This window comes from Zosterops lateralis (genome assembly GCF_965231275.1).
Source record: "Zosterops lateralis genome assembly, chromosome: 14".
Taxonomy (NCBI): Eukaryota; Metazoa; Chordata; class Aves; order Passeriformes; family Zosteropidae; genus Zosterops; species Zosterops lateralis.
Genome location: NC_139774.1, coordinates 14974920 through 14987387, shown reverse-complemented (window position 1 = coordinate 14987387; position 12468 = coordinate 14974920). Strand labels below are relative to the sequence as shown.

General features: G+C 62.3%; 2 protein-coding genes across 2 annotated transcripts; one reads left to right on the top strand and one right to left on the bottom strand.

Annotated features, from left to right (window-relative positions):
• Window positions 1-6218: 6218 nt before the first annotated feature.
• EIF4E1B (eukaryotic translation initiation factor 4E family member 1B) lies at window positions 6219-7627 on the bottom strand (the record flags this gene model as incomplete). The annotated part of the gene is made up of 7 exons (XM_083871929.1): window positions 6219-6333; window positions 6449-6588; window positions 6691-6804; window positions 6980-7043; window positions 7158-7253; window positions 7371-7456; window positions 7610-7627. 7 exons carry the CDS (start codon window positions 7625-7627, stop codon window positions 6219-6221), a joined length of 633 nt encoding a protein of 210 aa, XP_083728055.1.
• A 963-nt stretch (window positions 7628-8590) lies between these two features.
• Window positions 8591-12088, top strand: SNCB (synuclein beta). The gene is made up of 6 exons (XM_083871777.1): window positions 8591-8633; window positions 8799-8926; window positions 10389-10427; window positions 10782-10900; window positions 11585-11674; window positions 11820-12088. Exons 2-6 carry the CDS (start codon window positions 8806-8808, stop codon window positions 11850-11852), a joined length of 402 nt encoding a protein of 133 aa, XP_083727903.1. The 5' UTR covers window positions 8591-8633; window positions 8799-8805; the 3' UTR covers window positions 11853-12088.
• The last annotated feature ends 380 nt before the right edge of the window (window positions 12089-12468 follow it).

The following is a 12468-nucleotide window of genomic DNA, read 5'->3' as shown; positions in this document are numbered from 1 at the left end:
GTATTTAAGGAAGCCGAATATTAAACACCATTGTATTAGCAAAACCGCGCCTGCTTAATTGAGTTACAAACAGGGAAGGTGCTGACGGATAAACAATGCATAATGCAGGGCCCCAGGGGCAGGATGTGGCTGCCCTGGCGCCAGGCAGGGACTGGGCTGTGTGGGGCATGGGACAAGAGGGTGCTCCAGTGGGGAGGGGACACTGGTGCTGATGGTGTCACTGGCAGAGCCAAAGGTGTGAGGAACACGTGTGCTGCATAGACAGGTGACAAAGCATGGCACAGCACAGCATGGCATGGGACAGCTTGGCTTGGGGTAATGTGGCACAGTGTGGGACTTCCCAGGTGTCATCCTGCACAAGGATGCTCAGAAACTGAGCCGGTGAAAACAACTCCAGCCACACAAGGAGCAGAAAGATTATGAAAATGAAAAGTAAATAAATATGGATGTTGAGGACCTAATTCTGATAAGGGGATTTGCAAAATTAGCCATTTGCAAGAGTAGATTAACAGCACACGATAGGGTGGGACGGGCTCCTTTAGGATGTATAGGAAAGCCCATTGGGCAGAGGCTGTTCCTTGTAGCCTCTAGCACCCACAGAGTCACTCCCCACTTTTTGAGGAGATGGATTTGCTGCTGCTGTGGGGGAAAATGAGGTGGCCAGAAGCACAGTGTGGTGTCACCCTGCACACACAAGTTCTGCAGACACAGTACCAGGGTGCCAGGTCCTCACCACAGAGAATCAACATCTGGCAGCACTGGGATGCAGACACTGACACCCAGGATGACAGGAGAGTGGACATGGTGCTGGCATGCAGCTTGGGGTCCTCAAGGGTATAGCCTGGTCATAGGGAGGCTGCACCAGAGCCAGTGTGGGCTGGGACAGAGGATAGTGGGATAAATAGGTAGAGAAGCCTCTGGATTGCGCATCCCATGGGTGCCACATGCCAAGCAGTGCTGTGGGTGATCCTGGATGGAGCTGGTACTGATTCACCCCTGGGAGTACTGTGGGTGCTGGGGCAGGGGGACCTCTGTGCTCTGGGCAGGGGACTGCTGGGGCTTGGAGAGGTTTTTGCATCCCCTGGCTAGGATTTTCTATCCAGGCAGCCAAGCATAAATCTCATCACAGACTGGCACAAAGGCAGTGTCTCTGTCCCCATCCCTGTCCCCACACCAGGCTGGGGGCTGGCACAGGGGTGAGCACAGCTGTCAGCAGTGTGAGGCTGTTCTGGGCATGGGCAGCTAGTGGGCTGCAAGTGGCCATTTGCTACCTCCCAAACACCCCTTGTATCCCTCACCCTGCCCTGGGCCTGCCAGTTCCATCCCCAGCCTGACAGTTCATGGTACAGGTGGGTTGGGGTGGGTCTGAAGTGAGTGCTGGCTCCCTGACGTGTGGGGCAAAGCCCGGTGCTGGCAGGCAGGGTGCAGGCAGGGCAGGGTGCAGGCAGCCCAAGCAGCCCCGTGCCCAGCACTCCCATAGCAGCAGCAGCAGCAGAGGACAATTAATTAGCAGGGCGGTGGGAGAGCAGCCGGCGGAGCTGTGCGGGATCGATGGGCCCATCGACCGTCCGGGAAACTCCAGCCCTCCCAGCCAGAGCTGTGGAGCTGGGGCACACAAGGAGCCTGGCAGCCCCCGGCCCCGCCAAAGGGGGTGGCTGTGTGTGCAGCATCACCAGCCCCTTGCGAGGGCACACCAGGGAGCACAGGGCCAGGAGGGAAAGGACAGGCACCGACGGCACTGCCACGTGCCCCGTGTCCAGGCAGCCTCGGGGCTGACACCTGCTCCCCTGTGAACCGGGAGAGCGGCTGGTCCCTGTGTCACGCTGCGAGGATGTGCTAATGTTTGGATGCATCTGCGTTGAGGGAGGTGCAGGGCGGTCCCCTCGCAGCTGGTGGTACCCACTGTGGAGCTGAGGGAGGGGGCTGCAGGCAGGGGCAGTACCAGAGTCTCGGGGACAGCATGGACATGGTGACTGGGGGAGGGAAAAGCCCTGTGGGCACGTGCCAGCCATCTGGGGGTCACCCGGGCCATGATACAGGACCAGCAGAACACAGCCCGAAGGTGTGGTGACAGTGCCTGCACAGCCCCGTGCTGCAGACGTGCCTGCAGGTTTGTGGCCACACAGCTTCTGTCCCTGTCCCCATCCCCATCCCTGTCCCCATCCCACCCGCCCACTGCCCCTGCCTGCCTCTGCCAAGCGAGAAGTGCCAGCCCGTCCCTGCGGGGAAGGAGAGTGCTCAGCCGTGTTGCAGAGCCTGGTATCCACCCAGATGAGAAGTGACAGCAAAGGACCCTTCTCAGGTACAGGCTCCCTGAGGCTCAGGGCAGGAGATACTGTCCCCGTCTTTGCCTCTTCTGCTGCTGGCACTGGGGACAACCCTGCAGGCACTTAACCACTTCCTCACCGTGCAAACCAGCTGCAGGGCGGAAGCCGACGGCCAGCAGTGCTGTGCTTGCCTGTCCCAAGCTGCAAGAAATGGGATGGAACAGGAAGAGCCCAAGCGTGGGAGCAAGAACCAGAGGTGCCTTCCCTCTGCTGTGCCCCAGTGTGTCCTGCCAAGCGTGGGAGCCCATGCCCGGCGGGTCCACAGGCCCTGCGCCTCCCTCATCTCCCGCACCGGCTGCTGTCTCTGCCGGGAGTTGTCATGGGAACGGTGCGCTGTAGGTACCCCTCACCCTGGGTACCCCTCCTTGCAAACCACGGTGATTCTGAATGCAGGGTCGGCTCAGCCTGTGCCCTTTCCAGGGCCTGGCAGGGAGGGCACGGCGAGCTCCAGTCCAGGAATGCACGAGGATGCTGTCGGTGGCCAAAGACGGAGGATCTCTGTACCCACCTCTCCCCTGCAAGGTCCAGAGTCCCCCCTGTGACGGCTGTGTGACGGGGCAGGCAGGTGGGCTCAGGCACTGCAGGAACAGCGTGGCACAGCCTCAGCGCCGGCAGCCGCGCTGCCTGCCCACTCCCACGGTGAGCCAGCGCTGCCTGTTCTTCCCCGGCCCACGCACCCTGCATGGAGCCAGCAGCTCCTTCCCCAGTTATTTGGGGGATTTAAACCCTGCAGCACTCACTGGTTGCAAGAATGGGTGCCTGCAGCAGAGGTGTGCCAGGGGCCAGAGGCAGGATCTGTCCTTGCTGCCAGAGCTGATGGCTCAGGGAGAAGCTGGACTGGCAGTGCCTGGCCATGGCTGGATGCCAGCTGCTGTCAAGGTGACCCAGCACGGCCACCCAGCACCACTGACCCGCACCCCCTGCACGGAAAGGGGGACACAGGACCCCATCCCTGCAGCAGTGCAGTCCATTCCCATCCCTGCTGTGCCCCACAGCAACCCCATCCCCATATCCCCCAGCCCTCTTGTGCCACGTGGGTCCCTTGACCTGCACCTCCCATCCCCACTAGACCCCAAGGCACTCCTGCCCCCCCCGCCCTGTCCTTGCAGGCCCCTCTGTCTGCTGTGCCTCCCACCCTCACCTCCAGCCCTGCCGCATGTCTGCTGCCATCTGCCTCTCCCTTTTGATTAGTATTAATTTTTAATTATTATTATTGACAGGGCTGCCAGCTCGGCTGCCAGCTGGGACAGCTGCCCAGCATGAGAGAGGCCGGGGGCAGCCCTGGCACTGCTGTACTCACTTGTGTGGCTCCTGGCAACTGCTGTGCCCACCCAAGGGGTGACTCTGTGCCCCCCAGCACCCTCTGGCCCTCAGAGAGGGGCTGTGGGGTGCAAAAGTTGAGGATAAAGGTCATTGTGTTCCCGAAGGGCAGGCTCTGGGTGGGCACTGCCAGCCCCCCAGCCTGCTGGGCTGCAGGGCTGATGGGAACCCATAAAGCCATGGAGATAAATGGCTCCTATTATTTTTCCAATCAAATGAAATCCCACTGTGGCTACATGAGAATGGTGATGAACCACGGCAGTGCAGCAGCCTCTGCACCCCCTCCTACCTCAGTTAACCTTGGCCTGGTGACGTGATGGGGCAAGGGCACCCCATGAGCAGAGTGCCCTTGCTGGGGTAAGGGGACAAGGACAGCCTGGCTGCAGGGGGCTCAGCCCTAGAGCCAGGTGGGGGGCAAGGAAAGGGACATGTGAGACAGAGCAGTAGGTTGAAGGGACAGAGGGACAGACAACCCCTGCCTCTCACACATTGACACTGTCACTGCTGGGGAGGGACATTAATGGTGCGTTTTAGGGGGTCTCACAACCCCTCCTCCAGCTTCAGCTTTGCCAGCCCCACGCGTGGCTCTGCCTGTCTCTCATTTTGGGGGGGGCGAGGTGGGAGGCAGCTGGGGTAGCGCTGTGACCCCACTTCAGCCAGAGACCCAAACGCAGGCAGGGCAGAGCAGGGCAGAGCAGGGCAGGGCAGACAGGGACCCCGCCGCAGGCAGGGCAGGCTGCCATCCCTGCCGCGCCGGAGCTGCCAAGGCCGGGCGAGCGGCACCATCGCGTGGCGAGGCGCTGGCGGTACAGGCAGCGCAGGCAGCACCCGGGCTGCCGACACGCAGTGCCCGTGCGGGACCAGCGGGCAAGGCAGGCAGAGCCAGCCCCTGATCCCCCGCTTGCAGCACCCCCAGTTTGGGGTGCTGCCCCCCTACTGCATCCCTTCATCCCACTCCTGCCACCTGCAGCACTCCCACTCCGGGCTGCTACCCCCCCATACTTCATCCCCTCATCCCAGTCCTGCTGCCTCCCCACCCCGTCACCCTGCTGGGGAGGGCAGGGCGGTGCTGTTACCCTTGCACAGAGAAATGACCCAAGGCCATCACATGATGCAAGGATACAGGGACATAACCTGACACACTGCCTGCCAGGGATCAGCTCCTGTCTTCAGTCTCTAGTGTCATCTTCTGCCTAGAACAGGAGCAATACTGGGTGGTGGAGGGCCCTGCAAGGCTGATGTCCCTGGAGAAAGGCAGCTGAGTCCCAGGGACACAGCTCTCTGCAGCCGTGGCAGCATCCCAGGGTAGTGCAGGGCTCAGCAAGCTCAACCCCACAGGCTGCACTGCAGGCACGGTCACCCTGGGTGACACAGCCACAGCAGCTGCCTGTCAAGCTGTGACCAGACAGGTCACAACAGCTCTAAGAGCAGAGAGCAGTCAATACATCATCCTTCTGCAGGACCAGGTGTCTGCAGAGCCTGTCTGCAGGGAAGGCACCACTGAGCCATCACAGCAGAGGACAAGCATCTGGGCTGATGAGGTGGCATGGATGGGCTGGACATGTGGCCCTGGACAAGGCGCAGCCCTAGGCTGAGACTGAGCTGAGGTGCTGCTGGAGAGAATGGAGGATACTCCTGGATGAGAGCTGCAGTGAGGGCAGAACTGCAGCTGCCACTGTCAGGAGGTGAGGAGACAGCTCCACCTCTAGAATCTGACTAGGCAGGGAAGTACAGATACAACAATCAAACACACAAATAGAAGATTAAAGGACAGAGTGTGGGGTGGGTCTGGAAGAGAGTATGGGGGGCCACAATCTCCAGAAGGGACAGCAGAGACATGAGCCATGGAAAGGAGGAGCCAGCCAAGTCCCAGGGCTCAAGAGACTGAGGCTGTGAACCTGCAGGTCTGGCATCAACAAAACCTGGGGAAGAAAAAGGACTTCATAGCACCTATGCTGCAAGTGTCTGTGGGAGGGGATGCAGCATGGGGACCATGCTGTACTGCAGCCCAACACCCACCCTGCAGGGACACTGCCAGCCCTCAGCTGGGAAACTGATCTTCCTGAGAAGGCAGACCCATGTCTCACAGATGTGCAGGGACTTAGGAGAAAAGTGGACCAGCTCCCCAGGCTGAGCTGACCCAGATGAGCTTGGCCTCAGCAGCCCTGCCATGCCCAGGTTTTCAGGGCAGTGAGCTGTGCCCATGCCTTGGCCAGGCAAGGATAGAATAGCATCTTTCTGGGAGTTATCCAGAGCCCTCCAAAACACAGCAAACACCCCCAAAGCCTCAGGGAGAGAGGCACTGGTCCCAGACTCTAGAAGAGGTGAGGGGGCATGTGTAGTGTCCAAAGACCACAGCAATGCCAGCTCTGTGCTCCTGGCCCTGCACACCCAGAATGGAGAGGCCAGGATATGGCACATCATCCTCTCCCTCCCAGGAAACCTCCCCAACAAACAGGAGCCACCCCACATTGCCAAGAGCCCTGGAGACAGAGATTGTGCTCAGATGCAGAAATTCATTGTGAGACAGTACATGGAGACTTCATAGGCAGCTCCCCACTCTCCCCGCAGTCACACCACAAACTTGGTCTTGGCAAGGGAGCTGCTCTTGGTGGCTGTATCTGCATGAGCCTGGTACCCAATGGCCACCTTCTGTGACAGGCCCAGGTGCTCCTTGTAGACACGCCTGGAGGAGAGAAAGGGCATGCATGAGCAGGGCAGCACCATTTCTCCCTCTGGGCCTATTCCCTCAAACGAGGAGCCCTTATTCCCCTGTGCAGGCTCCCCTGAAGCTGCATTACCCAATGTGGGTGACCCCTTCCTGGTTCTCTGCTTCCCGGGTCCAGATGGCAATCTTGTCCCCCTTGGTGCGGATGTTGATGACGGCCCCGCACACCTCGTCGCTGTACTCATCAAACATCTCCCCAATGAGGCACAGCAGCTGTTGGGAGGAGACGGGGAGCCTGGGACAGTCCCCACTGGGGCTCAGCCCTGGGGCAGGGGGAACACCACAGACAGGAGCCTTGAACAGGGCCACACTCACAGTGTCCAGCCAGAACCGGTCCAGCTCGGTGTGCCGCTGCTGCTTGGCCAGGGTGATGAGCCAGCGCCCACCACGCTTGTTCTGGCTGTCCTCCCACATGGGCTCAATGCCATCCTAGGGGTGGGCAAGGGGACAGTCAGGGCCACCAAGTACCCAGCCAGAGCTGGGGAGCTGTGAGCATCCAGCAGACTTCCTCCTCCCATCTTATGGCCAGGCCATCCTGACAGCCTTACCAGCACCCAGTGTGCCCTCATAATGCTGGGGGCATTCTGAGGATGGGGTATAGTACCTTGAAGAGGGAGTAGTCACAGCCAGCTGCAAGCTTGCTGGCCAGCTGGATGTGACTGTACAGCCTGTGTTAGATGGAGACACAGAAGCAGGTGAGAATAGGTGCCTCAGGCTCAGACCCCCCACCAGAACATCTCCAGAAGGGGCACAGTGGGTGTGCCCACCCGATGGACACTCACGCCCAGAAATCCTCCACAGTGCTGAATTTGGTGATGAGGCGCAGGTTTGCCTGCCACATCTTGCTCTTGTCATTCTTGAAAAACCACAGTGCCCATCTGGGGAGGGAGGGAGGGAGAGGAAATGGGGTGTTCAGTCATGCTGGAGACTCCCTCCAGCCCCAGCACACCCCTCCCAGAGCTGGGAGAAGCTGTCCATGGCCAGGCCTCCCATACCTGTTCTGCAGGGGGTGCTTGCCCAGGATCTCTGCCGGGAGCAGCTCTTGCTGCCGAGCCCTCTGCCGGCGTCGCTCCTGTTGCCTCTGCAGAGGAAGGTGGGACAGCCCCGAAGAGCCCCATGACCACTCCAGCAGGGAGCCTGCAGCCCCCGAGCTGCCTCCCACACTGGGCACCCCGAGGGCTGGCAGGGCTGTCTGTGTTCTACAGCCTCCCTGGCCCCCAGGGCAAGCACCCACCTGCTCCCCTGTAGCCATCCTGACCGTCACTGGCTCTCCTGGGCTGCCTCTGGCTCTTAAGTACCCACGGGCAGGTGGGATGAGGAGCTATCCCAGCTGCAGCTGATGGAGTGGGAGGGGAGAGGCCAGCCCGGCCCCTCCTGGGGAGCAGAGAGATGGGGCATCCCTCTCTAGGGCAGGGAGCCGGGGGATGAGGATCAGAGCTCAGAGTGGGATAGGATCAGGATGAGGGAGTTGAATTGTTTAAGTTGTGCACCATGTGTGGGGACCATGATGTGGTGTGGGCAGGGCAGGATGGTACACCCAGAGGATGGCAGTGCATCAGGTTGGAAGGTAGGGATAGGATGGGATGGGGAGGATGGGGTCAGGACAGGATGTGATGGGGAGGGTGGGGGATGCGATGCGGAGGGGATGGGATCAGAACTGGCTGTGGTACGATGGGAGTGGGGTGGAATGAGGTAGAGGTCATGACGAGAAGGGGATGGGAACGGCATAGGGACAGGTTGGAATGTGGAGGGAGTAGGATGGCAACAAGGATGGAATGGGGTAAGGGCAGCCTGCAGATGGAAAGCAATGGGATCGGGACGAGATGGGACAAGGAAGGGGAGCAGACGTGACCGGGAGAGGGTAGGATAGGAGGCGATGGGGGTCAGGACAGAACAGCCTGGGGACAGCGTGGGGTGAGATCACGATGAGCGATGGAGATGGGAAGAACGACTGTCCCGGGGCGCCGCGCAGTGCGGGGAAGGAGCCTGCGGGGCTGGGGCGGCGAAGGACCGGGGGCGCCGCCGCCGCGGGGGGCGGTGCGGGGCGGGGGGGGGGCGGCGGGGCACGGCTCGGCACGGCACGGCCGAGCACGGCTCAGCCCGGCTCAGCCCGGCGCAGCCCGGCGCGGCGCGGTCCCCCCCGCGCATCACGGCGCAGCGCGGCGCAGCGCGGCCCCGGCACAGCCGCACTGAGCCCGCCCCGCCGCAGCCCGGCCCGGCCCGGCCCGGCCCGCCCGTCCCCGCCGACAGCGAGCCAGGTCGGGCGGGCGGAGGGGCCGGGGGCGCGGGGCCGGGATGCGCGGGGCAGGGATGCGCGGGACCGGGATGCGCGGGACCGGGATGCGCGGGACCGGGATGCGCGGGGCGGGCGGGCGCGGGGCCGGGGCCGGGGCGGGGTGAAGCCGTGCGGCCTCTCCCCGCAGAGCCGCCATGGAGGTGTTTATGAAGGGCTTGTCCAAGGCCAAGGAGGGGGTGGTCGCCGCAGCTGAGAAGACCAAGCAGGGGGTGGCCGAGGCTGCCGAGAAGACCAAGGAAGGGGTCCTCTATGTCGGTAAGGACCGGCTTGTCCTGCCTGTCCCCTGTCTGCCCCCTGCCAGCCCCTGCCTGCCCCCTGCCTCCCCATTCCCGGCTAATCTCTTCCCGTCCCTGCCTGCCCCTGCCGGCCCTCTCTGCCTGCCCTTGCCTGTTCCTGCGTTTGCCCTTGCGTCCTCCTGCCCATCCCCCTGCCGTCCCCCTTGCGTCCCCAGCTGTCCCCGGCCATGCTCCCCCTCTCCCCTGCTCCTTCCCCTCCACGACCACCCTGCAGTGGAGTGCTCCAGGGCAGAGGGTCGGTGCCCGCAGTGCCTCGCTGCCCAGCGGGAATCTGCAGGGCAGGAGAGTGGGCTCTGCAGGCAGGAGCAGAGTCGGGGACTGGTCCTCAGGCTGAGGGGATGGAATCCTCGGGGACTGGACCCCTTGCAGCTCGCAGTCTGAGCCCGAGGGTCTTTCAGCTCTGTGCCCGGGATGCTTTGGGGCAGGAAAGCAGAGGGACCATGACGGAGGTGGTGACCCCTGTGTTGGGATGTGCCTGTCTTGGGGCAGGGGGGTGGGGACCATGTTTGTCCCCCTTGGAGAGGCAATGCCCTGGAGCTCATCCCACACTGGCATCTCCCCTGCACTTGGCTGGTGACTGAGGGGTCCTTCCGTGCTGCCCCTTGGGGGAGGATCTGTTCGGGGCCAAGTCCTAGAAGACATGGCTGGCAGCAGAAGCAGTTCCTGGGCAGTCTCTGTGCCTGGCTGTGATGCTGGAATGCCCAGGGAGGGAGCTGAGGCCAACCCTGTTTGCAGTGGGAGGGAGGAGGGCGCAGGGCTCGGGCTCTGTTCTGCTCCAGAGGGCACAAGCTCTGTGGGAGAGCTGAGGCCCAAGAACTGTTCTCCTGGGCAGTGGTGGGTGCCTGCCCTGGGCCCCCATCCTCACTAGGACTGAGGTCCAGCAGCTCGAGGAACACCCTGAGGCCCCATCCTACAGGAACTGTCCAGCGCCTACCTTTCCTTCCATCCTAGACACCCCATTCCCATTCTGTGGGGTGTCCTGGATGGTGTCTCTCTGCTCGAGGGATCCTGGCAAGGTTGGCACAGCCAGCAGCAGCACCCAACTCCAGGCACTCCAGCAGTGGGGCTTCCCATGCTGTGTTGGCACCAGCTCTAGGTTCTGACCCCTTGGAAGGTTTTTCTCAGCAATACAGCTTGCATTTACCCTGCCTGGCTGTGCTCTGACACGGTGCTGGGCCCTGGGGTCTCTGCCCTGCCTGGCACGTGGTGGTGGCCCTGTGCTGCCCCAGTTCTGCCTCCTGCAGGGACAACAAGAACCTTGAGGGGGGCCGGGCAAGTGCTCAGCCCCCCAAGTGCCCTGGCATGGGGTGTGGATGGGATACTGTCCTGGCTCAGAGCCCTGCCAGAGTCCCAGGCATGGCACATGTTGGAGCCCAGCTGTCAGTCCCTCTAACCTGATGTCTGTCTCTTTCTACCCTCAGGGAGTAAAACCCAAGGTGTGGTGCAAGGCGTAACCTCAGGTATGGACCCCTCTGTCTTCCTGCCCTGGTACCCCTCCAGCCCTGAGAGTGTGGCCACACTAACGAGATCAGAGGCTAATTGAGGGGCTGATGTCACTCTGCTAAAGCCTCTTATATAACAGGGCCAGCAACCAAGGATTTGTGGCGGCTGCTCACACTCCTTGTCCAGCTGCAGAGCAGTGTCATGGCCCCCTCCCCTCCCCTCCCCACCAGGGCAAGGAAGTGGCAAGAGCCTGATCCTGCCCAGCATCTCCCCACCAGCTCCCCCTCTGGGTGGTGCAGGGCACAAAACCATAGCTGGGCAGCCCTTTTGGCATGGGGGTGGGCACTGATGGGCACCCCCGGCTCTTGCAGTGGCTGAGAAGGCGAAGGAGCAGGCGTCCCAGCTGGGCGAAGCCGCCTTCTCCGGCGCAGGTAACATTGCGGCGGCCACCGGGCTGGTGAAGAAGGAGGAGTTCCCTGCAGACCTGAAGGTGAGAATCCCCAGGCATTGCCATGCCCGTGGGGAGGCTGGCACATCCCTGGGTTCGGCCCCTTGGCTGTTGCCCAGTCCCAAAGCAGGGGTGCCCGTGGCGTGTGCGGACGTGTGCGCGCTCGGGGCCTGCCATGGCGGCTGGCGGCGTGGGCCCTCGGTTCTGCGCTCCAGCGGCTGCTGCGAGGTGACCTGACAGCTGCGGGAGGGGCAGCGGGTTCCAGCTCGCCGCCCCATGAGCCGTTGGCTTCCAGCTTAGCCCAAAATAGCATCAGCTGAAGAAATGAGGCCACCGCCGCCGATGCTGCTGCACAGGGGGATTGGCTGCCCCCCTTTCCCGCCTGCCAGCCCCGGGGAGGGGTTACCCGGCACCACCCTCCCCTGCCAGGGATGCAGGATGCTCCCGCAGCCCTGCCAGTGCCTGGAGACTGTCGAGGCCCACGTGGTGCCAACATTCATTGCCTGCCTGAGGCTGGGGCTAGGAGCAGTGTAGGGACATACACACACAGCCCCTGCTCCCACAGATGTGTGCATGTCACCTCCCAGCTAGGTGGGCTGCTGTGTGCCATGGGGCCCACTGGCTCCCCATGGAGCCCCTTGTATCCTGGGTGCATTGCTGGTCTGGCAGGGGCAGGGAGGGTGGGCTCTGTGTGTGTGTCGCATTGACCTCCTGGTTTGCTTTCAGGCAGAGGAGGTGGCCCAGGAGGCTGTGGAGGAGCCACTGGTCGAGCCGCTGCTGGAGCCAGAGGGGGAGAACTACGAGGAAGCGCCACAGGTGAGGGGACAGGGTGGCACAGTGGACACAGTGTGACAGAGATCGGTGCACTGTCCAGAGCAAAGCTGGTGTTGGGCTGGAGAAGAGAGAGTCTCTGTGCCCCACCTGAACTCTCTCACTGGCTCTTTCCTTCCCCATCCCACAGGAGGAATACCAGGAATACGAGCCAGAGGCATAATGGACCCCCATCCTTGCCTCTTCCACCAGCAGCACAACGAACCGCCGGTAGCCCCCTGCTCCCCTCCAGCCGGCCCCAGCCGGTGCCTGCGTGCCGGGGAGGAGCAGGGGTGCCCCTGCCCCGTTCGCTCACGAGTTCTTCCTCCAGTTCCGTTCCAAGGGACCGTGTCCGTGTCTCCGTAACATGTCTAGCAGTGAGAAACACCCGCTGTGTCCAAGCCCCCGAGCCATGGGCGCTGCCCGCAGGGGCTGGTGCGTGTGCGTGTGCGTGTGAGGGTGTGTGTGAAGCCCGGGTTTATGGCTCTGTCTCCCTCCCAGCACCATAAACCCCGGCTGCGTCCCGGCGTGTCTGCGTGTGTGTGTGTGTACAAAGCATGTTTACCTGCTCGCGGGCTGCTGTACATTTCCGCTTGCACGCGTGTCCCTGTGGTTCTGCTCTGGTCATCGTGGAACTATTTTTTTTTATATCTATCTATCTATCTCTCTCTCTCTCTATCTATGGGTGGACGGGTCTTTTGCCTTTGTGAACCCTTGGCGCCCCAGCCCGCTCCCCAGCCTGCTGGGTGGTGACGGTGCCTGCGCCCCCCTCCCCGAGGTCCCATAGTGCCGACGCTGTG